This window comes from Sebastes fasciatus, chromosome 4 (genome assembly GCF_043250625.1).
Source record: "Sebastes fasciatus isolate fSebFas1 chromosome 4, fSebFas1.pri, whole genome shotgun sequence".
Classification (NCBI taxonomy): Eukaryota; Metazoa; Chordata; class Actinopteri; order Perciformes; family Sebastidae; genus Sebastes; species Sebastes fasciatus.
The window spans coordinates 860435-886136 of record NC_133798.1 but is presented as its reverse complement, the minus strand read 5'-3'; the positions used below and the strand labels follow the sequence as shown (position 1 = coordinate 886136).

Sequence of the window (25702 nt, the reverse complement as noted above, 5' to 3'; positions counted from 1 at the left end):
GCATCAAACATTTTCACTCAATCAAAATGTAATAAACACACTGTTAGAACTCTCAACACTATCTAGCTGTGAACTATTTGATATAAGAAGTTCCAACTCAGACTGAAGATAATTACATGATATGAGTGTGGTTTTGGAAGCTCAATGAAAAACTGACTCACTATTGAGTGCTCCAGGGATGACGTATTATTGTTGGCCAACCAGGAAGTTAGCATCACCCTGGTTCCCTCCACTAACAGCCAATGGGATTATTGCACAGAATAAACTCTGTGGTAAACACACGGTTATGATACTGACATGGTGTTCAGCAAGATAATCTCCACTAATAAACACCACTTTATGATTTTTGAAGCATGAATACAATCAGCAGAAGTAAAAAGCTAACGTTAGGCTTTAAACCAACTACACCACCACGGTCACATGAGAGAGAGTAAACACAACGAGGCTGTAAAGGAGGACGAGTCAGCATGATGACGTTTAGTCTCATTTAGTCACTTGTTAGCAACCAACTTTTTAAGACACATAAAGGCTTCAAAATTCACAAGTGGGATATTTATTGATGTATTTTATGTCGTAGAACAAAAGGTTAAAATCTCTTCAGCTTGTGTTAACCAAATCAAATCAAATCAAATCAATTTATTTTTGTATAGCGTCAAATCACAACAGAAGTTATCTCAAGACGCTTTATATATAGAGCAGGTCTATGACCGTACACCATAGTTTAGAGACCCAACAGAATCCACCAAGCGCACTGTGGCCAGGAAAAACTCCCCGATTACTGGGAAGAAACCTGGAGCAGAACCGGGCACAGGGCGGGCGGCCATCTGCCGAGACCGGCTGGGGGGATAGATAGATAGAGAGAGAGTGAGAGAGAGAGAGAGAGAGAGAGAGATAGATAGAGAGAGAGAGAGAGAGAGAGAGAAGCAGTCACAATAGCAGTCTAGCAGCTGTAATAGCTAATACAAGTAGGACTGATAACACAAAACCAATAGTGGTGGATGGAAAGAGTGATAATACAACTATCAGAAAGCCAGCACTGTCCAGCATCTCTCCTCAGTACGTCCATGTGTGTTGGTGTGGGACGTCCCTGCGATCGATGCCCGTGCGTTGGTTCCTGCAGCATCAGCATGCTTGCTGGGTGCTCTTGATGTCTTTGGCAGTGATTGAGAAGTGTTATTCTCCAGGCTGCCACATTGTCACTAGGTGTTGGAAATCCCTCGTTAGCATTGGTAGTCCCTCGTACAGACGTAGTTAATTAGGGATGGTAGCAGTTGGTGTCAAGCAGGCACCGACGCGGCAGCAGATGCAGCCACAATACCGGAGACCACCAAGATCCAGGTGAAACCCTGCTCCAAGTGTACCCATGCTCCAGGTATAACCTCGCTCCCGGTGTGATCCCGCTCCAGGTATGACCTCGCTCCAGGTGTGACCCCGCTCCACGGTTAGCTGCGAGACAAGGAGGCACAAGGACTCCCGGGACCACAGACCTGATTTCAGACATCTAACTAAAAACCCATTGACTTCCAGACGACGGAACAGGAAGGGCTAAAATGCTGACTCCCTTCTGGGTTTTAGAACTCATTCCTGTAGCTCCCTATTGAGAAACACAGAAACGCACACAGGGATGCTACCACACTTTAAGCACAGCGGCCCGACAGCTCAGACAGACATCCTCCTAAATAAATAACAAGTCACCATTAAAAAGAATATCAATATTTTATTAGTGCCAACTGTGTAAAACAATAAAAACAGAGTCATGGTTAAGCTTTCATGGGTCAACTGGAAAAATTAACAACACCAGCGAAATAGTATCAAAATAGATCTTGGCTACATGCACATGCACGTGTGAATGCACGCCAACACTCATACAATTCAAAACATAAGCAGTATAAAGATACTCTCGACTACTACTCTGGTTTTACAGCTCTAAAGGACCTAACCAGGTCTGCAGTTTGCTGTATGGACAGGAGGAATAGAACTGGGTTCTTATGGGAGTTAGTTACCCATTTGGTCCAAGACCAAACAAGATCACCTGTGATTTCATATGTAATGTTACCATTTAGTGCATTATATAACTTCCCGATCTTCCTCTCCCTTCTTCAGTGTCAGATCAGCTTGGACTCTCTGCCGTTCCTGAATGGGACGCTGGTTTGATGTCTGGAAGACAACTCCCTGAAAGATAAAGGCAAATAAAATAATAGCTTCAGAGAAGAAATACATTTATTCATTATCCGTAACCACTTATCCTGTTCAGGGCTGCGGGGGGGCTGGAGCACTGGCGTGTTCAGGGAGTGGCCTAGGGTGGCACGGGCCACCCCTGAAATCTGATTGGCCACCCCAAGTGCCACCCCAATATCTTAAAATATGATTGGCTATATGCCCAGTCAGAGGCGGGCCACGGCACTGAATGTAAACTGCACTCTTGTTTAGAGTTGCAGTTCCTTCTCAAACCTGAGAGGCAGAGATGCGCTAAAGTAAAAAGGCGCGAAGAAGAAGAAGTTTGAGGCGGTGAACCTACAGGTGAAACAAACTCAGTCTATCGAAGCAACACGTCTCTGGAGCGTCGTCGTGAAAGATGTGAGTAGCCTACATTTTACTACACTTACTGTGCCTGTAGTAAAACGCTGTAACGGTAATAAGCTAAACATTTACCCTGTCTTGTTTTATTTCTTTTTATTGTAATTGGCACAAGGCTGTCATCATCTCATCTCATTAGCAAACACTGTTTTGACTCTCAACGATGCTAAATCTAACATTGAGCTATTCTGTACTGCGTAACATTGTTATGTTAGACCCGTGTTGCTGCATGTGAGCAGAGTTTTTCAGCTCTAAAGCTCATTAAAACTCATTTGAGGACAACCATGCTAGACAACAGACTAAGCCATTTAGGTTTGCTAAGTATTGAGTCAAGAAGAGCGAGGGCACTCAACATGGATGATTTTATCAAAGTGTTTGCAAGCAAACACAAGAACAGGCGAATTGCACTGTTTTAACCCTCCTGTTTTCCTCAGGTCAAGGAAGGAAGAAGGGAGGGAGGAAGGACGGAATGAAGGAAGGAACTGTCAAAATAGATTGGGTCTCTTGAATGGTAATACTAGGTAATACTAGAGTAACCAACACTGTAGCACATGTAAAGTTTATAATTTGTTTGGTTAAATAATTTGTTCAAAGAGGCGTATGTATTTTAAATATGTTTGCACTTTATAGGCGGAGAGTGACTGTGTTTTTTAATGTGCATTGTTTTCTTATGTTGGCTTTTGGAGTCACAGGTTATTTTGTAGCATTATTACTGTAACAAATCAGTGTTGAAACAAGATTTGTTACAAGTGATGTAAGCTTTTTTTATGCACACATAAGCTCTGGTAAGGTCAGCTATCTCTGTTGATAAAATATTCTACACGGTCTGTACCTCCAACCATTTACATTGTTGCACATGTAAAGTTTTGCACAGTTTTGTCAAGTAAATATTTTGCCCAAAGAGTCTTATTTATTTTAATTTTGTTGGCACTTTATAAAGTGACTGTTTTAGAATAAGGATTTTCTTTTGTATGTAACCTACTTTGGGAATTTACAAATTATTTTGGCATTATTTAACAGTTCACTTTACAATGTTAAAACAAGATTTGCTGGTATGTGAGGAGGGATGTGACTTTTGTTTATACCTGGGAGTTCAGGTTTCTCTGTTGCTGAGAATACTACAGTAACTTACTACACTGTGGCACATGTGACAAGTTTTGTCAAGTAAATTATTTGCCCAAACAGGCTTATTTATTGTAATTTTGTTGGCACTTTATACAGTGCACTTTATACAGAAAGTGCATTGTCTTTTTTTTATGTACTGTATATCATACCTTGGAAGGTTGTTTTGAGGTTAGAATAAAGTATGGTAGTTTTAAATCACATTTGTATGTTGCCTTTTCCTGAATGTTGTGACTAGTAGGTCTATTCTTGCTTGCAGTGTTAGTAAGTGAAGTAGATATGGGTTGTGGAGACAAAAATGGTAAATTAATGCTATGCCGACACCTGGGTGTGGGTGTGTATTTTCTTGTGTGTGTGTGTGTGTGTGTGCGTGCGTGCATACGTGAGTGTATATGTCTGTGCGCAGGCGCTCCTGCTCACACTTCATGCCACCCCTGCATAAGTCAGTGCCCCACTGGTGCCACCCCTATCAAAAATGTCTGGACACGCCCCTGGGCTGGAGCCGATCCCGATCCCAGCTGAAGGCGGGGTTCACCCTCGAACAAGTTGAATCATCCACTTCTAGGGACTTTTGATTAGGAAAATATCTCAATTGATACAGTAAAAATGTTTGATTTTCAGCATGTATGTAGTCAGAGATGTCCTGAAGTCAAATATATCAGGATCATTGTCAGGAATTATTATTACATTTTGTATCTAGCAACCCAAAAATCAAAGAATAAAGACATTTCCGTCACAGATTAGTGGTATTATCTTTTTAATTTATGAGGGACATGTAATGTTTTATACTTCTGGTGAATATAATCCAATCAATCTGATTTCCATTGATGTATTTTGTATATACAGTTCCCTTTGTTAACACCTTATTTTGAAAAGCGGACGTAGTCCCACGTGTCTACTTCCTCTAACTTCTCCAAGGTGGTCTCTAGCTCTCCCGTCAGCTCCGTTCTCTTTATCCATCCATGGTCAGCTCCATCGGGGCCGTTTCAATGCAGAGAACACAAATGTCAGTATATGGTGCTCTACAGTTGTAGCGTCAGCCCGTTTGACCACGGAGACGAGCGCGATGGCCGGCTCCACCGCCACGTTACTGCCATACGATAACGTTTCCTGTCCGTGACAGAGTTAGCATGCAGCTTTAGCTCTGCTCTGTCTAGCTCTGCTTTTCCTGCAATGTGTGAAACCCAAAGTGTTTCCATTCTTTACTGGATGTGTAGTGTTTACCACACTGGATTTAACATGGGAGGGTGCAGGTCGTATCCATGCTGACCCTGCAACATTTTAGACTTCCTTGTTTCGACTCGCGGCGGCCGGCTGGTTTGTTTTGGTTGACGGATACGGAACAGAAATGACGTCACGTTACTCAGACTACCACAATAAAAGCGGTAACTTCGTCCTACCTCTGCATAGACTTAGATGAAGCCAATATATCGATTCTGGCATTAAAAAATCTATGCGTTCTTTGCGTGGCAATGTGGACGGGAGTACAGTAGGTCCACAATTCACTTTCAGGACTCTGTAAGAAAATTAAAAAAACATGGTTCTTAATGAATCCTTGCTTTAACATACTTGGGTGGGATTTTGAGTGGGTTCCAATTCACAACTGGTTCTCGATACCAAAGCTCTAGACAAAGCAGTGCAGTAAGAAAGATTAAGTGTTGAATAATAATAGTAACACAGCTGATATGTTCTTGGATCTGCTACATTCAGCTGTAGCAGTTGGTCTTATTTGATTGAATTGACTGCATTTTAAATGTGGTGGTGTTTAAAGTTAATTGGGCCAACATAAGTAACCTCTTCTTCATCATCTTCCTGGAAATCTGCCTTCCTCATGGATGGAAATAAACCAAACTTTTTACATAGGTCCAGTCCTATGCCAAACCTTGTCTACTGGATTTGTGGGCCAATAGTCGTGATGGTGGCGCTACAGCAACCGTCTAAAGATCAAAACTTTGAAAATTCATAACAAATCAGCCGTACGTGCTACAACTTTACAACTTCCACTAAAATGTAGGTCCAAGTGAGGAGAACAGTTCAGATGCTTCAACCTGGCAGGAATGATGAAGTCCATCACTGTAAAACTCCTCCCACATTTTTTCTCAATTGACACCAAACTTGGTGCATCTTCAGACTGTCCTCCACAAACCATCCAGACAGATATCTGAATGATCAAACACTGAGCCCACAGTGCATCAGAACGTTTCAGTGTAAACAGAACCGTACACAGCTGCTGCAGAGTCTCACTAAATAAAGCTCCAATGTTCATGACAATAAACGACAACATGTTGAGGTCATGGTAGATGTAGGGGGGTACATTTCACAATTTGATCTCAAAGACTGTATTTTTGACAGTATTTAGAATTCTATCCTCATGTGAACCATTACAGTCAATGGGAATAGAACACCTTTAAACATCAGTTTGTCTCTTATGGATCAATCAATCTTTATTAAAATAAATTACAGACATCTACATGAAGTACGCACATTCTCAGAATTTTGTCTCAAAAACTGCATTTTTTACACTAATTTGAAATCTGCCTTTACATGCAGCCTTGGAGATTACCTCAGTCATAGTGTGATGTCATAGTGTGAAGTCATAGTGTGATGTCATAGTGTGATGTCATAGTGTGAAGTCATAGTGTGATGTCATAGTGTGATGTCGTTGTGTGATGTCATAGTGTGATGTCATAGTGTGAAGTGGTAGTTGTCTCCCGGGCAGTAAACTCACCAAGATAGTGACCTGCCCCTCTGTGTCTGAGGTTGTGAGTTTGAGACCCGACCGCAGCAGAACAAACATGCTAATGCCTTAAAAGAGTAATGATGATGAACCATCCTGTACTTCTCATTTGTCTTCCTCCTCTTCCTTTTTTCATCTTCATCTTCCTCATCTTCCTCCTCCTCAAAATGCCCGGCCCAACCCACAGCTGCACAGCAGCTATAATTACATTTTTTTTGTAACATCTCTTTTCTGGTGTTCATACCATTGAAAACCACTGCGAGTTTCCCTGGGTTCATTTAATTATTGGTTATGGTTTTTAACCATATCACAGAAACTGGACCAAGATTCACATTCTCAAGAGCCTAAATTACATTTAGCGAATCTGCCAAAACCAACCAACTTGGTCAAAAGTCCTTGAGTTGCAATAAACCACAGACATTGATGAACACACCCTTAAGTTGCTAAACCAAATCCATCAGCAATGTGGAGTCACATACACACATCCTGAAAGAAAACACACATACACAGTCAAAACAGATGAAAGCTGTAAAATATTTCAGATGCCACCTGCTTTTTCCTTCTTGTTTTCCTTTCTCTTCCTAAAGGACTTTACATTTAAGAAACATTTCTTAGCTGAACAGCCCCTCTGCCTCTAGGGCAGTGAACAGCCACAATACCCATTCCTGCTGTGAGACAAATGCTCCATTATTATCTAAAAGCTCTCTTCGTGAAGAAATTATATTACACATGACATGACAGCGCTTTTTTTAACTAAAAGTGACCTTATCTTTATTGTCAGTGCACTTTCTGCATAGTCTGGAGACCTGTCCAGGGTGTACTATGCCTTTGCCCAATGTCAGCTGGGATCGGCTCCAGCCCTGAACGGGTTAAGATCCATACAGATAATGGATGGATGGACTTTACTCTGCTCCATCAACCACTTACAGCGCAGCGTGCCTCAACTCCACATGACATAAACACTACTTTTGTTCCTTGGATTAACCCTTTGAACCTTCAGTGCCTACGCTGGTATTTTTGCTTATTATGATGTCATTTCTTGGAGTATCTTCAAATGCTTCATATCCCTAAAATCTATACAACCTAGGCTAAAAGGTCAATAAACCATAATAATTGATAAAAGTATTGACATTGTGTCAAATAAAAAAAAACATCTGACATGTTTTTTCATCAAAATTTACACAGAATCATACTGATCCACAATAGGAATACGTCATTTCTTTGAGTATCAAAGTATTTGAGTTGAGTATCTTCAAATCATATTTTCCTAAATATTTCGAAGTGTAAAAACATGAACAAACTATTTCTTAACTTAACCATAAGTTATTTGAACTATGTAAATTTTTTAGTTTTTGACATATGCTCATTTTAATGAGCAGAGTGCTAAGACGTTGATAGCTTTGTTACGTTACATTCCACATGTAACGTACCATGATGACAAAAGATAGAAGAGGCCTTAGCTCTCTGCTGCAAAAAGAAGGAATGCTTTAGCTATTATGGTTTTAATTTTAGATCGATTTATGCCGACCTTACACCGAACAACTTTTTAAGCAATTTCACTGTTGCAGACATATTTCCAATGTCAGAATAAAATCATGAGAGTGTTTCTAGCTGGTGAAGTTGTGGAGTGAACCAGAGTTTCTCTTTGACGTGTCCTCCATTTGTACCACGATAGAGAGGAGAAGGAAAAAAGCTGCAGCTCTCGAAATCCTCTGTGAGTATGCTATATGCTATAGCTAGCTAACCACTGTCCCAAAAGGGCTACTTGGAAGCTAACGTTAGCTACTGGAATGTTTGCTATTAGCCTACGAGCTAACCGTACATTTCAGCTAAAGATTGCTGGCTTCAATCATATAAGGGTGCTTTCAAATGAAACTCGTGAGCTTAACTTTATGACATGGGAAGTCGTGTACACGATATGCTTGGCGTTCAAGTGGTTAACTCATGAGAACACTGTCGGCGTCTAGAAGCCACAGAGGCTAACAATTTAGCAAACTAGCAAGTCAACATAATGCAGTCAATGTAAAGACATAATGACAGTGGAAAAGATGAGATGAGAATATCAACATTTTCCTCAGAACTATTATAAAATTACGAAGAAAAACAATATACAACTAAAATACAATATATGAACTTATTATGCACCGAAAAATGAACTTCCATGGCCTCCACCATTTCTGACAACTTCAACAAGCACGTCACAACTTGTGAACTCTGAGCTTTTAGAAACTTTCCACTGATGAATTTGTGAATATCGCAAGAAGGGGGGGAGGCGTTCATGTGGACTCTTCTGGTGAACACGGTAAACACGACCACATCTGAAGGCACCATAAATCTGGCTACAGTACTCGCTCTCTCTCTTTCTCTCATATATACACGTGTGTGTCGATTTATATGATTGAAGCAGCAATCTTAAGCTGAAACATACAGTTAGCTCGAAGGATAATAGCAAACATTCCATGAGCTAACGTTAGCTTGAAAGAAGCCCCATTTGGGACAGTGGTGAGCTACTGTAGCTAGCATACTCACTGGGGATTTCTGTCCACTTCTTTCTCAACAGTTTTTCTTCCTATAAATTTCCACCAGGAGCACGATATGACATCATCTCAAAGACTGTAGTCTTGTAAATATTGACCCTGCAAGATCCCCATCCATCCATCCATCTTCAACCGCTTTTCTGGGGTCGGGTCGCGGGGGCAACAGCTCCAGCAGGGGACCCCAAACTTCCCTTTCCCGGGCCACATTAACCAGCTCTGACTGGGGGATCCTGAGGCCTTCCCAGGCCAGTGTGGAGATATAATCTCTCCACCTAGTCCTGGGTCTTCCTCGTGGCCTCCTCCCAGCTGGTCGTGCCTGGAACACCTCCCTAGGGTGTCCCACCAGATGCCCGTACCACCTCAGCTGGCTCCTTTCAACGCAAAGGCGTAGCGGCTCTGAGCCGAGTCCCTCACGGATGACTGAGCTTCTCACCCTATCTCTAAGGGAGACGCCAGCCAGCCTCCTGAGGAAACCCATTTCAGTACCCGCGATCTAGTTCTTTCGGTCATGACCCAGCCCTCATGACCATAGGTGAGACTAGGAACGAAGATTGACTGGTAGATCGAGAGCTTTGCCTTCCGGCTCAGCTCTCTTTTCGTCACAACGGTGCGGTAAAGCGCATGCAATACCGCCCCCTGCTCCGATTCTCCGGCCAATCTCATGTTCCATTGTCCCCTCACTCAGGGACAAGACCCCGGGGTACTTGAACTCCTTCGCTTGGGGTAAGGACTCATTCCCTACCTGGAGTAGGCAATCCATCGGTTTCCTGCTGAGGACTATGTCCTCCGATTTAGAGGTGCTGATCCTCATCCCAGCCGATTCACACTCGGCTGCGAACCGATCCAGTGAGTGCTGGAGGTCACAGACCGATGATGCCAACAGGACCACATCATCTGCAAAAAGCAGCTATGAGATCATCAGCAAACCGAACTGCAAACCCACCTCCCCCCGACTGCGCCTCGATATCCTGTCCATGAATATAACAAACAGGATTGGTGACAAAGCGCACTCCTGGCGGAGGCCAACCGCCACTGGAAACGAGTCCGACTTATGGCCAAGAACCCAAACACAGCTCTCACTTTGGGCGTACAGAGATCGGATGGCCCTGAGAAGTGACCCCCTTGGCGCTTGGTGGATCTTGTTGGGTCTCTAAACTGTGGTGTACGGTCTAAGACCTGCTCTATATATAAAGCGTCTTGAGATAACTTCTGTTGTGATTTGACGCTATACAAAAATAAATTGAATTGAATTGAATTGAATTGTTCCTTCGATTCGAGGTTCGACTATCGGCCGAACCCTCCTTTCCAGCACCTTGTAGACTTTATCAGGGAGTCTGAGTAGTGTGATACCCCTGTAATTTGCACACACTCTCTGGTCTGCCACTCCTTAGGCACCGTCACCAACTTCCATGCAATGTTGAAGAGATGTGTCATCCAAGACAGCCCCTCCACACCCAAAGCTTTCAGCATTTCTGGACGGATCTCCTCAATCGCCGGGGCTTTGCCACTGTGGAGATGTTTGACTACCTCAGTGACTCCCACCAGGGAAATTGATGATGATCCCCAATCAGCTTCCAGCTCTGCCTCTACAACAGAGGGCATATTGGTCGGTTTCAGGAGTTCTTGAAAGTGCTCCTTCCACCGCCCGATTACCTCCTCAGTTGAGGTCAAGTGTCCCATCCTTACTGTACACAATTTGGATGGTTCCCCGTTTCCCCCTCCTGACGTGCCGGACGGTTTTCCAGAAGCACTTTGGTCCCGACCGAAAGTCTTTCTCCATGGCTGCGCCGAACTCCTCCCACACATTCTGCTTTGCCTCCGTCATGGCAGTGGCTGATGCGTTTCGGGCCTGTCGGTACCTTGCAACAGAGTCCTCCGAGATAACATATCCCGGAAGGACTCCTTCTTCAGTCAGACGGCTTCCCTTACCACCGGTGTCCACCACGGTGTTCGAGGGTTGCCGCCTCTTGAGGCACCTAAGACCTTTAGACCACTGCAGCTTCAGCAATGGAAGCTTTGAACATCGCCCACTCGGGTTCAGTGCCCCAAACCTCCACAGGGATGCCAGAAAAGCTCCGCCGGAGGTGTGAGTTGAAGATCTCTCGGACAGGGTACTCCTCCAGACGTTCCCAGTTCTCCCGCACTACCCGTTTGGGCTTACCAGGTCTGTCCAGAGACTTCCCCCACCCTCTGACCCAACTCACCAACAGATGGTGATCGATCATCGACCTTCGGCATAGGGTGCTCTGGTACCATATACACTTATGAGCATCCTTATGTTCGAACATGGTGTTCGTTATGGACAGTCCATGACTAGCACAGAAGTCCAGTAACAAATGACCACTCGGGTTTAGATCAGGGAGGCCATTCTTCCCAATCACAACTCTCCAGGTGCCTCCATGGTTGCCCATGTGCGCGTTGAAGTCTCCCAGCAGAACTATGGAGTCCCCTACTGGAGCCCCATACAGGACTCCATTCAGGGTCTTCAAGAAGGAGACCTGCTGTTCAGTGCATATGCACAGACAACAGTCAGAGTTTTCCCCCCCATAACCCGAAGGCGTAGGGAGGCAACCCTATCGTCCACCGGGGTAAACTCCAATGTAGCGGCACTCAACCGGTGATTTGTGAGTATCCACACACCCGCCCGGCGCCTCACACCTTGGGCAACTCCAGAGAAGAAAAGAGTCCAACCCCTATCCAGGAGTACGGTTCAAGAACCGAGGCTGTGCATAAGGTAAGCCCCACCAGACCTAACTGGTAGCGCTCCACCTCCCGCACAAGCTCTGGCTCCTTCCCCCAGAGAGAGGTGACGTTCAACGTCCCCAGAGCCAGCCTCTCCTGCCCGGGTCTGGTCCGTCGAGGTCCCTGGCCTTCACTGCCACCCGTGTGGCAGCGCACCCGACCCCAGCGGTTCCTCCCGCAGGTGGTGAGCCCACAGGATGGAGAGGAGGGGGGTGCCACGTCACCTCTTCGGGGTATCCCCGGCCGGGCTCCGTGGCAAGCCTGGCCAACAGGCGCTCGCTGAGTTCCTCCGTCTGGGCCTGGCTCCAGGTGGGGGCCCCGGGCTTCCTCCGGGCCGTGTATCTCCTCCTCTGCCTCGTTCAATCATAGGGTTTTTATTAACCTTTCTTAGTCTGGCCCCTCGCCTGAGACCAATTTGCTATTGGAGACCCTACCAGGAGCACCAGGCTCCAGACAACACAGCCCCCAGGGTAATAGGGACACACAAACCTCTCTACCACGTTAAGGTGATGGTTCCCCAGAGAGGAGGCAAAATCCCTGGTCTTTGTAAAATATTATAGTCTGTGACTTAAGACACATTGTTTTTAGATGTGGGAGGTTGTCAAACTTCAGTCTTCTCAGAGTCTCCTAGTGTATGGTAGGCATTGAACAGGATCATGCAAACAACGATCCTCCGCAGCTGCCCGCAGGAGGTCCGTTTTTAAAGGGTTAAAATGTCTGACTTAGACTGTGGTGTGAGGGTGTGTGAGGGGGAGCACATGTGCCTGAAAGAGAGATGTGAGTGTGTTCCTTTGTGAGTGTGTGTTTGATTGAGTCATTGTCGATTGGCCTGATTCTGAGTCAGTGTGAATGTGCAGCGATTACTCTGAGCAGGTTAGCTACGGTGGCTTTAGCTGCATGTGGTTGCAGACAGACCAACCTGATGGTAAACAGCCATTCACTGGGGCCAGCCCTCAGTCTGGCTTTCCCACAATACAAGTCTTTGGAGGTAATTCAATGGAAGAATTAACACTATGGTAAACGGTGCTCCTTGACACCGGCCCCACACTACACAAGCGTATGGCCAAGTCAGTCATTGCCACTAAGCAGCTCAAGCCTATGGAGAAACCAGTAAGGTGGGCCCCACACTATTCAGTCCACAACCTTTAAATGAACTCCAATAATCCCATTTAAACCCAAAGAAACTAAGGTGCACCTAATGTAATGGATATACTCTGAGAAATCAGAATGGTACCAGTATGACAACATATGGCTCAAACTAAAAACCAACACAGACCAGTTGGAGAATATTAAACCCCCTGCCACCCACACACAAGCACTACTAAACAAGTGCAAATAAAAGACACCTTTGTCACCAGCACATAGAAATGTTCTCCCACAATCACTGGAGCTGGACCTGCATGGGGCGGCTGTGGCTCAGAGGGTAGAGCAGGTTGTCCACCAATCGGAAGGTCGGTGGTTCAATCCCCGGCTGCTCCGGGTCACATGTCGATGTGTCCTTGAGCAAGACACTTAACCCCAAATTGCTCCCGGAGGCATAGCCATCGGTGTGTGAATGAGTATTTAGATTAAATCCTGATGGGCAAAGTTGGCACCTTAGTAGCCTCTGCCATCAGTGTATGAATGTGTGTGTGAATGGGTGAATACTGACATGTAGTGTAAAGCGCTTTGAGTGGTCGGAAGACTAGAAAAGCGCTATATAAGTCCAAGTCCATTTACCATTTTACCATAATGATCTGTTTAATGTATGTACACGTGTGCATTAGTGCTGGCAAAGTTACTGCTATAATAATGTGTAAACGCAAATTTGTTTTAACGCCACTAATTTCTTTATTGCATTAACGCAAATTGTGATTTTTAGGTTGTAGCGGGTCAGTTTTAAAGCTAGAAAAAATCCATCGGTACCAACAATGTCATACTAGCTGGTCATGAAGGAGGTTAAATAACGCTCCAAACTTACGATACATTTTAGCGAGGAAAAACTGACATGGCCATTTTCAAAGGGTCCCTTGACCTCTGACCTCTAGATCAGTGAATGTAAATGGGTTCTATGGGTACCCACGAGTCTCCCCTTTACAGACATGCCAACTTTATGATAATCACATGCAGTTTGGGGCAAGTCAGCACACTGACACACTGACAGCTGTTGTTGCCTGTTGGGATTGAGTTTGCCATGTTATGATTGGAGCATATTGTTTTATGCTAAATGCAGTACCTGTGAGGGTTTCTGGACAATATCTGTCATTGTTTTGTGTTGTTAATTGATTTCTAAAAATAAATATATACATACATTTGCATAAAGCAGCATATTTGTCTACTACCATGTTGATAAGAGGATTAAATACTTCACAAATCTCCCTTTAAGGTACATTTAGAACAGATGAAAAATGTGAGATTAATTTGTGATTAATCATGATTAAATATTTGAATGGATTAACAGCCCTAGTTCTCACACATCCACTGGAGCAGGACCTGCATGGGTAATGATCTGTTTATTGTTTATGCACGTATGTGTGGTCATATTGGCGAGATGTAGATGAAGTTTCCTGCCATCAAGGGGGAAACCTAGACTCGTGAAAGCAATAAACATCCCTCCTTGCAACATCTACCTTTGATCTCTATTCAGTCCCTTAATTCCTGCCCTGACATCCATCACTAACACGTTATCCCCTACAATACTGGTTGTAAACTGACATTGTTTCACACATGAAAAGATTGACACCACTCTCATGCCTGTTAATCAAGCACAGAGCTGAGCCAGCAGCTGAACCAGCACTTCTAAAGCTCACTAATAATCGTTTGTTTGATCTGCATTAGAGCTGTCAATCGATTAAAATATTTAATCACAAATGAATCGCACGACTGTCCATAGTTAATCACGATTAATCCCAAATTAATCACACATGTTTTATCTGTTCTAAATGGACCTTAAAGGGAGATTCGTCAAGTATTTAATCCTTTTATCAACATGGGAGTGGACAAATATACTTGCTTTATGTAAATGTATGTATATATTTATAATTGTAAATCAATTAATAACACAAATCAATGACAGATATTGTCCAGAAACCCTCACAGGTACTGCATTTAGCATAAAACAATATGCTCCAATCATAACATGTCAAACTGCAGCCCAACAGGCAACAACAGCTGTCAGTGTGTCAGTGTGCTGACTTGACTATGACTTGCCCCAAACTGCATATGATTATCATAAAGTGGGCATGTCTGTAAAGGGGAGACTCGTGGGTACCCATAGAACCCATTTACATTCACTGATCTGGAGGTCAGAGGTCAAGGGACCCCTTTGAAAATGGCCGTGACCGTTTTTCCTCGCCAACATTTAGTGTCAGTTTGGAGCGTTATTTAACCTCCTTCATGATGATGACATGGCGAAATCGCAAGTTGCATTAATGCCTTAAAGAAATTAGTGGCGATAAAACGCTCGTTAACTTTTCAGCCCTAGTTGAAACAAATTGAATTTATTATAAACTTAAGCTAAAATAAAATAATGTTAGTCAGGTGATAGAACACAGAAGTGGCTGGTGGCTGGGAGGAAGAGGAGAGGGGTTAGAAATAAAGCCACTAAAATAGATTGAGGGCCAAGCTGCTCAGGTGGAGGCTATTTGCTGATGTCCTTCTCTGCTCTGCCCATTGACGTCAGAGCCAGGGAGCAAAACCAAACACGCAAGAGGCAAATTAACACAAAAGTTCAACTTCAGCTCAGTAGTGCAGGGCTTATTATTTCAACTGTGCTTCTGCATATACATTATGCAATAGACAAAGAGAGGCACTCCCAAAACTGTGAGCACCTTGTTTACAGGAAAGCATTCATTAAGATTTCAACTTGAAGATATTGTCCCCTGATTAGCTTCTGGGCTGCAGTAGCATTTGATAACAATCATAAACCAGAGATATGGACCTCTACAGAGGTTCATATCTGCTATGCATCTGTTCAAAACATCACCCAAACCTTAAGAAAACAATGACAATGATATCATTCATGTCTATCAGGGGATACTGAACTAAACTGAGCGCAATCAGCTCTCTTGACATGTTGAGGCCTGACAGATTGAGCCGTATGATCCCAGCTGGCCCCACATTTTTCGCTAATGTAGAGCTCACAGTAGTTCGCTCCACTGTCATACAAAACTGCTGAGTTGATATAGTTTCCAGTCATAGGAGCCACAATGGAACTGCTAAAACATTTAGACTGGGTGTCAAGTTGGGACCACGCTACAGTGGGGTGGGAATCATTGAAACAAAGGCAGCTGAGTAACACAGTCAGGTGAACAGAGCTCTATCTCACACTCACACTCACACTCACACTCACACTCACACTCACACTCACACTCACACTCACGTAAAGTCTCTTGTGTGCCTGGTACAGTAATGGGAAAGTGTTAGCCAGGTAACATCAGCCCGTTGAACTGAGCTCAGGTTGCTTCTGGTTGTCAGAGACACACACACACACAAAAGATTTACAGCATACACATTACATACAAAGATAAGCATATTTGTACATGCATGTACACATATATATATATATATATACATAGCCAGGTGTGCACGGTGCACACTCACCTGAACAACGAGAGTGATTATTACCTCTCTGCTCCAGCAGACATAAAGCATGCAGAATTCAAATTCAATTAGCCTGGAAGGGGAAGGACGAAAGTGGAGAGAGACCCACAGGCAGCAGTAATGTGCTGCACCAGTCAAACCATTTCCTTTGCAGTGACTCAGCTCGTCAAACCAACTGGGCTCAGTTACTCAGCTCTTTTGGCTGATTGTCACTGATGCATCTCTGTGCTAAGTTCTTAGCACAGAGATGCATCAGTGAAAAGACACCTGACACCAGTGGCCAATGCACCTCAGAGGAACAACGTGTAACTGTGGCATGGCACTGTAAGCCTGTCAATGCCACATTGGTAAGACTGCTAAAGAGTAATGGTTTACTGCAGGAATAGGGAAGCCCCTGGGCTTACTTCACACGCCCCCTCAGCCACGGATGTAGGCCTGGTTAAAATGCCTTTATTAGTTTAGGGCATATCAAAGTTAAAAAGTACAACAGGAGAATGCCTAAGTAATAATTTAGTCTAAAAACATTTCTGAAGATAGTGAAAAAAGCCTTTAACAAGTTAACAAGTTTGAACTTGTTTTCGCACATTTTTTATTTGTTCAAAATGAACCATTTGTCAAGTATTTAATCCTCTTATCAACATGGGAGTGGACATACATGCTGCTTTATGTAAATGTATGTATATATTTATTATTGTAAATCAATTAACAACACAACACAATGACAGATATTGTCCAGAAACCCTCACAGGTACTGCATTTAGCATAAAACAATATGCTTCATAACATGGCAAACTGCAGCCCAACAGGCAACAACAGCTGTCAGTGTGTCAGTGTGCTGACTTGACTATGACTTGCCCCAAACTGCATGTGATTATCATAAAGTGGGCATGTCTGTAAAGGGGAGACTCGTGGGTACCCATAGAACCCATTTACATTCACTGATCTGGAGGTCAGAGGTCAAGGGAGCGTTATTTAACCTCCTTCATGACTAGCTAGTATGACATGGGTGGTACCGATGGATTCATCAGGTTTTTATAGTTTCATACTACCAGTATCTTCACTCTAACTTCCACATCGAGGACTCAACCAGGGTTGAACCAGGGTTGGTTGTGTGTATGAAAAAGTTAGCCCGTGTTGATCGATTCGCCTTTGCCTAAATTAGAACTGCATCAACAACAATAATAAACAATTCCACATCAGACAGGGAAACAGTCTCACAGAAACAGATGTTTCAACACATACACAGTCCACGTACATAAGGGCACATACTATCACACACACTATCACACACACCATGGCAGGTATTGCACTCAGGTAGTGCACTGCACCGTCTACCGTCTTGCCCATATTGCACAGACAATAGTCCAATATTACACAGATGCAACATATTGCACTGTCCCTATTTAACATATTGCACTGTCCCTATTTAACATATTGCACTGTCCAACCATATTGCACTGTCCTTATGATAGCTTTATGTTACGAGTTGTTGAGGAGTTTAATAGACATCGGCAAGAATGAATGTTTGTAACGGTTCAACCTGCACAGTGGGACTCTATGTCTCCTGCCGGAAGGTAAAAGTTGGTACTCCTGATGTAAGATGCATAAAGATCCAACTGTCGCCTGTTCTCTCTGTTGCAAAGTAACAAACCCAGCCCTAGTTTGCTAATTGCTTGATAATGTAATGACATTATCAAGCAATTAGCAAACTAAATGAAATATAATCTCATTTTATTATGTTTGGACAAGCTCTGATATTATCCAACAGTTGCCACATGTCCAGCTGAACAACTTTAGCTGGTCTACTATATGAAGTAAATCTTTGCTGGAATGGTGGAGTGAGTGGAATATACATTTCGGTCTTCAGAAGTGTTTAATCCTTTTTATAAATGTAGCCTATATTATCATATTAGATAACACAATGTGGTCTGATTTATGATAAATGGGTTCTGTAGATAGACAGAGGAACAAAGGTTGATGTTGATGGATAGATACTGTAAATCTGTATGTTGTCTGTATGTTTCTGCATACATTACAGCTCCATACAGGGTCCAACCCGGGTGGACTGGCTTGTTTTGAATTGACAAAAGGAGGGTTTAACCAGGGTCAGATAACCCTGGTCCAACCCTGGTCATTGGTGTGAAAGAGGTATTAGACAGCCCGAATATTTAGTTTACAAAGATATAAACTGAGTTTACAGCCACACTAGCGGCTCTGTGAAAATGAAGAGGGTGCTTTAACACCTTTACCTCATGCGGGAACACAGACTTTTCCTCCGGGTGAAAGGACCACCGCGGGGCTCTCTGGGGCCCGAAAGAGAGTCCCTCTCTGGGGCTAGGCTGAGTGGAGGGATGAGCCCGGAGGACCGGAGGACCGGAGGACCGGAGTGAGGGCTCTCTGGGGCTAGGCTGAGTGAAGGAATGGCCCTGCCTGGAGGAAAAACTCCAAAAAAAAAAAAGACCAAGACTTTTCCTCCGGGTGAAAGGACCACCGCGGGGCTCTCTGGGGCTAGGCTGAGTGAAGGAATGGCCCTGCCTGGAGGAAAAACTCCCAAAAAAAAAAAGACCAAGACTTTTCCTCCGGGTGAAAGGACCACCGCGGGGCTCTCTGGGGCTAGGCTAAGTGAAGGAATGGCCCTGCCTGGAGGAAAAACTCCAAAAAAAAAAAAGACCAAGACTTTTCCTCTGGGTGAAAGGACCACCGCGGGGCTCTCTGGGGCTAGGCTGAGTGAAGGAATGGCCCTGCCTGGAGGAAAAACTCCAAAAAAAGACCAAGACTTTTCCTCCGGGTGAAAGGACCACCGCGGGGCTCTCTGGGGCTAGGCTGAGTGAAGGAATGGCCCTGCCTGGAGGAAAAACTCCAAAAAAAAAAAAGACCAAGACTTTTCCTCCGGGTGAAAGGACCAGGGGCCTGGAGGAAAAACTCCAAAAAAAAAAAAGACCAAGACTTTTCCTCCGGGTGAAAGGACCAGGGGCCCGGAGGAAAAACTCCAAAAAAAAAAAAGACCAAGACTTTTCTCTGGGTGAAAGGACCACCGCGGGGCTCTCTGGGGCCCGAAAGAGAGTCCCTCTCTGGGGCTAGGCTGAGTGGAGGGATGAGCCCGGAGGACCGGAGGACCGGAGGACCGGAGTGAGGGCTTTCTGGGGCTAGGCTGAGTGAAGGAAAAACTCTTTGGAGGAAAAACTCCCAAAAAAAAAAAGACGTACACTTATGAATGTACCATGGATTTACTGTAGATGATGCATAGATACAATCAGAAGATGAAATTGGAAGCTAACCTTACCTCAGCTACTGTCAAACAAGTGTCACAACAAATGACTGAAGAAAAGCCCCAAGGTGAGGGCTGAACTCAAACATCCTCTGAGTGAGGGGCAAGGCGGTTCCACTGGTAAACCATTACGTGAACAAAGTGTAGGAGAGTTGAAATGGGGGATTCTGGCTCTAATCTGATAGCACTATAAGTTAGAAAGGCTTTTGGCTTTTTGATGTTCTGGCAAAGTGTTCCTAACTGAGCCGCATTCTTTTTATTTAACCTGAAATGTTCATTTGACAACACAGCAACAAGCTTTGCATTTCACAAATAAGGACAGTAGATCATTCAACAGCAACCTTTACAGCCCCATCTCCCTCATCCTGTCCCCTGCAGGTGTTCGTAGTAAGACAGAGCAGATATCAGATAAAAGCTTAGATAGGGGCTGTAGGAAGTGCTGGGAAGTTACTAAAGACCTTTATCATGCAGTTCATTCAAAGCAAGTGAAATGTAGATCAGGGTAGGCACAGACTGAGTGGATATCTTTAACTGTTTCCACTGTTCCCTCAACAGGATCTCTGGGACGGTAGTTCACTTCTACTTTTACTACATTTCCAATGTGATATGCACACATATCACACATATTAAATACTTGACAAATCTCCCTTTAAAGTACATTTTGAACAGGTAAAAAATGTGCAATTAATTTGTGATTAATTATGATTAACTATGGACAATTATGCCATTAATCACGATTAAATATTTTAGCCCTGATATATTAGGGCGGTCAATCTCAAGGGAGATGTGTCAAGTATTTAATCCTCTTATCAACATGGGAGTGGACAAATATGCTGCTTTATGCAAATGTATGTATATATTTATTATTGGAAATAAATTAACAACACAACACAATGACAGATATTGATCCAGAAACCCTCACAGGTACTGCATTTAGCATAAAACAATATGCTCCAATCATAACATGGCAAACTGCGGCTCAGTTTGAAATCTAGAGTGATGATACATCTTACGTCATTTACACAAATTTACACTCAATTTTGGTGAGGAAAAACTATCATGGCCATTTCCAAAGGGGTCCCTTGACCTCTGACCTCCAGATATGTGAATGTAAATGGGTTCTATGGGTACCCACGAGTCTCCCCTTTACAGACATGCCCACTTTATGATAATCACATGCAGTTTGGGGCAAGTCTTAGTTTTAGGAAATTCTCTAGTATACCACCATTGCAATTCACTACACATAATATATTGAGAAATATGAGTATGTGATAAATCTCGAATGACTATCTGCACAAAATACCCTCATTCCCTTAGCACCAGAAGACTTAGAATCTGCATTGTCCTTTTATCCCAGCTCTATTCACTTTTATACTTTTAACCTTGAAGGCCTTTTCCCTGTCATTAACTTTGACCTTTAATGACTAGCATTCAAACCAACCCTTTCATTAAGATTGCAGATAAGCAACAATTTATGACATGTTTCTTGGTGAAATCTCAAAACCTCTACTTTTTTCTGTTAGGAATGTCAGCTCCCTTTGTTACACTGGAAGAAAAACAATGAGCGAACCTCACAGAGCAATTTATGTTCAATCTATTCAATTTATCACTTCCCTTCACTGCAAGCATGCAGGGAAACCTTTCCATTCAGCTCTTAGAAAAACAGGGAGGTGTGGTCCATTCATGGTTCACTCACTCTTACATTTATACCTGTTACCTTTTGTTCACCTTTCTAGATAAACAGCAAGGCGTGGGCCAAAGCTGCCATTCACTTATGCTGCCTCGAGGCTGACCCCCTCTCAATGTAAAACTATATACATGTTGTACATGTACAACATTCACTATAATTATGCAATAAGCATATTAAGGGTTTAGGAATTAAAGTAGAAATACTCTGAGTAGAAAGTCTATTTAATTACTATAATGATGGCTTATTAAAAGAGCTATAGTATAACGTACAGTATAACAAGAGGCTTCTTGGTTTTGGACTGATAAATCAAAACATAAAAAGAAGACTTTTAGACCACAAACTGTAGTCGACGTATGACAAAAACTCAAGAGGAAATAAAGTTCAGCCAGAGTTGAAACAGTTAATTCACCGCTGTTATTGTATTTCTCTTTCTAACCGTTCAGGCTTAGGGTTGACACTTTCTTGAAGAAGTATAGTGAGTGTGTGTTTAAGTGAGTCTTTGATCAAACAAACACCACAGTGCGGGAGTCTTGCTTTTTCACTCATATGTGACCTGAGGAATGTTAGCATTCACATGGGTAAAGCCTGCTGCAGTGTCAGCTCAAACACATGCACGCGCGCGCGCACACGCACGCACACACACACACACACACACACACACACACACACACACATACACACACACACACACACACACACACACACACCAAACAACAGCTGGGCATCGCTGGGAAATCTGGGATTAGAGTGGTGGAGTGTGTGAAGAGAACGGTGCTCAACACAAATGGAGAGCACACGTGCATATTTGTTAAATTGGTAAAAAAACAAAACTGATCACCAAACTTAAAAACAATTTTTCATCAGTTGAGCCTGTTGATAAAATATACTGCCATTTATGACCTTTTCAACTGCAAATTATGCAGTTTGTCAGCATCTGTTTTATCTAATAAGAATACAGTTTTCATCCTGCTCATCTCAGAGTTCAGACATTCACATATCTTGAGGTCAGAGGTCAAAGGACCCCTATGGAAAATGGCCATGCCAGTTTTTCATCGCTAAAATTCAGAGTAACTTTGGAGCGTTACTTGGCGTTCTTCCTCTAGCTTTAAGACTGAGCCCTCTACAATCTCTGAAAGACTAGTGAGGGAGTAGTGAGAGAGTAGTGAGGGAATAGTGAGAGAGTAGTGAGGGAGTAGTGAGAGAGTAGTGAGGGAGTAGTGAGAGAGTAGTGAGGGAGCAGTGAGGAAGTAGTGAGGGAGTAGTGAGAGAGTAGTGAGAGAGTAGTGAGAGAGTAGTGAAGGAGTAGTGAGAGAGTAGTGAGGGAGTAGTGAGGGAGTAGTGAGAGAGTAGTGAGAGAGTAGTGAGGGAGTAGTGAGAAAGTAGTGAAGAGTAGTGAGAGAGTAGTTAAGGAGTAGTGAGGGAGCAGTGAGGGAGTAGTGAGGGAGTAGTGAGAGAGTAGTGAGAGAGTTGTGAGAGAGTAGTGAAGGAGTAGTGAGGGAGCAGTGAAGGAGTAGTGAGGGAGTAGTGAGAGAGTAGTGAAGGAGTAGTGAGAGAGTAGTGAGGGAGTAGTGAGGGAGTAGTGAGAGAGTAGTGAAGGAGTAGTGAGGGAGTAGTGAGAGAGTAGTGGGGGAGTAGTGAGAGAGTAGTGAGAGAGTAGTGAGAGAGTAGTGAAGGAGTAGTGAGGGAGTAGTGAGAGAGTAGTGATAGAGTAGTGAAGGAGTAGTGAGAGAGTAGTGAGGGAGTAGTGAGAGAGTAGTGAAGGAGTAGTGAAGGAGTAGTGAGAGAGTAGTGAGGGAGTAGTGAGGGAGTAGTGAGAGAGTAGTGAAGGAGTAGTGAAGGAGTAGTGAGAGAGTAGTGAGGGAGTAGTGAGAGAGTAGTGAAGGAGTAGTGAAGGAGTAGTGAGAGAGTAGTGAGGGAGTAGTGAGAGAGTAGTGAGAGAGTAGTGAGGGAGTAGTGAGAAAGTAGTGAAGAGTAGTGAGAGAGTAGTGAGAGAGTAGTTAAGGAGTAGTGAGGGAGCAGTGAGGGAGTAGTGAGGGAGTAGTGAGAGAGTAGTGAGAGAGTTGTGAGAGAGTAGTGAAGGAGTAGTGAGGGAGCAGTGAAGGAGTAGTGAGGGAGTAGTGAGAGAGTAGTGAAGGAGTAGTGAGAGAGTAGTGAGGGAGTAGTGAGGGAGTAGTGAGAGAGTAGTGAAGGAGTAGTGAGGGAGTAGTGAGAGAGTAGTGGGGGAGTAGTGAGAGAGTAGTGAGAGAGTTGTGAGAGAGTAGTGAAGGAGTAGTGAGGGAGCAGTGAAGGAGTAGTGAGGGAGTAGTGAGAGAGTAGTGAAGGAGTAGTGAGAGAGTAGTGAGGGAGTAGTGAGGGAGTAGTGAGAGAGTAGTGAAGGAGTAGTGAGGGAGTAGTGAGAGAGTAGTGGGGGAGTAGTGAGAGAGTAGTGAGAGAGTAGTGAAGGAGTAGTGAGGGAGTAGTGAGAGAGTAGTGATAGAGTAGTGAAGGAGTAGTGAGAGAGTAGTGAGGGAGTAGTGAGAGAGTAGTGAAGGAGTAGTGAAGGAGTAGTGAGAGAGTAGTGAGGGAGTAGTGAGAGAGTAGTGAAGGAGTAGTGAGGGAGTAGTGAGAGAGTAGTGAGGGAGTAGTGAGGGAGTAGTGAGAGAGTAGTGAAGGAGTAGTGAAGGAGTAGTGAGAGAGTAGTGAGGGAGTAGTGAGAGAGTAGTGAGAGAGTAGTGAGAGAGTAGTGAAGGAGTAGTGAGGGAGTAGTGAGAGAGTAGTGATAGAGTAGTGAAGGAGTAGTGAGAGAGTAGTGAGGGAGTAGTGAGAGAGTAGTGAAGGAGTAGTGAAGGAGTAGTGAGAGAGTAGTGAGGGAGTAGTGAGAGAGTAGTGAAGGAGTAGTGAGGGAGTAGTGAGAGAGTAGTGAGGGAGTAGTGAGGGAGTAGTGAGAGAGTAGTGAAGGAGTAGTGAAGGAGTAGTGAGAGAGTAGTGAGGGAGTAGTGAGAGAGTAGTGAAGGAGTAGTGAGGGAGTAGTGAGAGAGTAGTGTGAGTGTAGTGAGAGAGTAGTGAAGGAGTAGTGAGGGAATAGTGAAGGAGTAGTGAAGGAGTAGTGAGAGAGTAGTGAGGGAGTAGTGAGAGAGTAGTGAAGGAGTAGTGAAGGAGTAGTGAGAGAGTAGTGAGGGAGTAGTGAGAGAGTAGTGAAGGAGTAGTGAGGGAGTAGTGAGAGAGTAGTGAAGGAGTAGTGAGAGAGTAGTGAGGGAGTAGTGAGGGAGTAGTGAGAGAGTAGTGAAGGAGTAGTGAAGGAGTAGTGAGAGAGTAGTGAGGGAGTAGTGAGAGAGTAGTGAAGGAGTAGTGAAGGAGTAGTGAGGGAGTAGTGAAGGAGTAGTGAGGGAGTAGTGAGAGAGTAGTGAAGGAGTAGTGAGAGAGTAGTGAGGGAGTAGTGAGGGAGTAGTGAGAGAGTAGTGAAGGAGTAGTGAAGGAGTAGTGAGAGAGTAGTGAGGGAGTAGTGAGAGAGTAGTGAAGGAGTAGTGAAGGAGTAGTGAGGGAGTAGTGAAGGAGTAGTGAGGGAGTAGTGAGAGAGTAGTGAGGGAGTAGTGGCCAATCTGTCAGATTGTTAAATGGTTAATAGTTTATATAATAAAAGATCGATACTTGACGTCCGTGTACGAGACAATATTGCCACGCAAAATACTGCGATACTATGTAATAAAACCCTAAATAGGTGAAAGACAAACTTTGTGTTAAAGGATATGCACTACATTCTGCAACAAGGGGGCTAATTTCTGTGTTTACAGTGGAAATGGTGCTTTGGACTGAGAGACTAGTGTTTGAAATGATTTATGTGAAATCTGAGTGTATGTTTCATTCATTCATTCATATTCTGAAAGCTTTAGGAGGCCTGCCTTGTTATACACAACAGGAGTGATGATTGCAAAGTTAGCATGATCAACACAAACTATAGCAATTTCCCTTTAATGTTACACCTTACTTCAAATATCTTTAACCTTTACCTTAAGGCTGGCTCATCTTAACATCATCTTAACAGATGTGTAAAATGTGAGAGAGCCCACACATCACGACATGTTATATTCAATTTAACAGGTTTCCTCCTATAGTGTGCGGAGAGCAACGATTAGGCCAAAACACACTAGCATATTCATTCATCAACAACGAGAGGTCCGACAAAAACAACCCCGGAAATCTCACAAAATCTCTGGCGATCAAACGTGACTTTAATGTAAACAAACATGGCGGACGACGGGCAGGAAGAATTAGTGATGTTAGTTTTTACTTTGTACTGAAGATTCATGAAGGATGGATGGATGAAGTCATGGAGACACGTTAAATAAACACTCATCAACAAGTTGCTCCTCCATCTCTGAGCTCCGTCTTGCTACTACTGTATGCTTCACGTTTAGCATTAGCTCATGCATTAACCGCGGCCGCCATGAGGGCAGTGGTTGTCCTTGTCA

The 25702-nt window shown here is 43.8% G+C and overlaps 1 protein-coding gene across 1 annotated transcript in view; it reads right to left on the bottom strand.

Annotated features, from left to right (window-relative positions):
• Window positions 1–1544: 1544 nt before the first annotated feature.
• Window positions 1545–25702, bottom strand: part of LOC141765486 (uncharacterized) — a 201719-nt gene continuing 177561 nt past the window's right edge. The window contains exon 15 of the mRNA XM_074631483.1: window positions 1545–2172. Within this exon, the coding sequence (XP_074487584.1) occupies window positions 2106–2172 (67 nt within the window). The 3' untranslated portion in view covers window positions 1545–2105. The remainder of the gene's footprint in view (window positions 2173–25702) is intronic.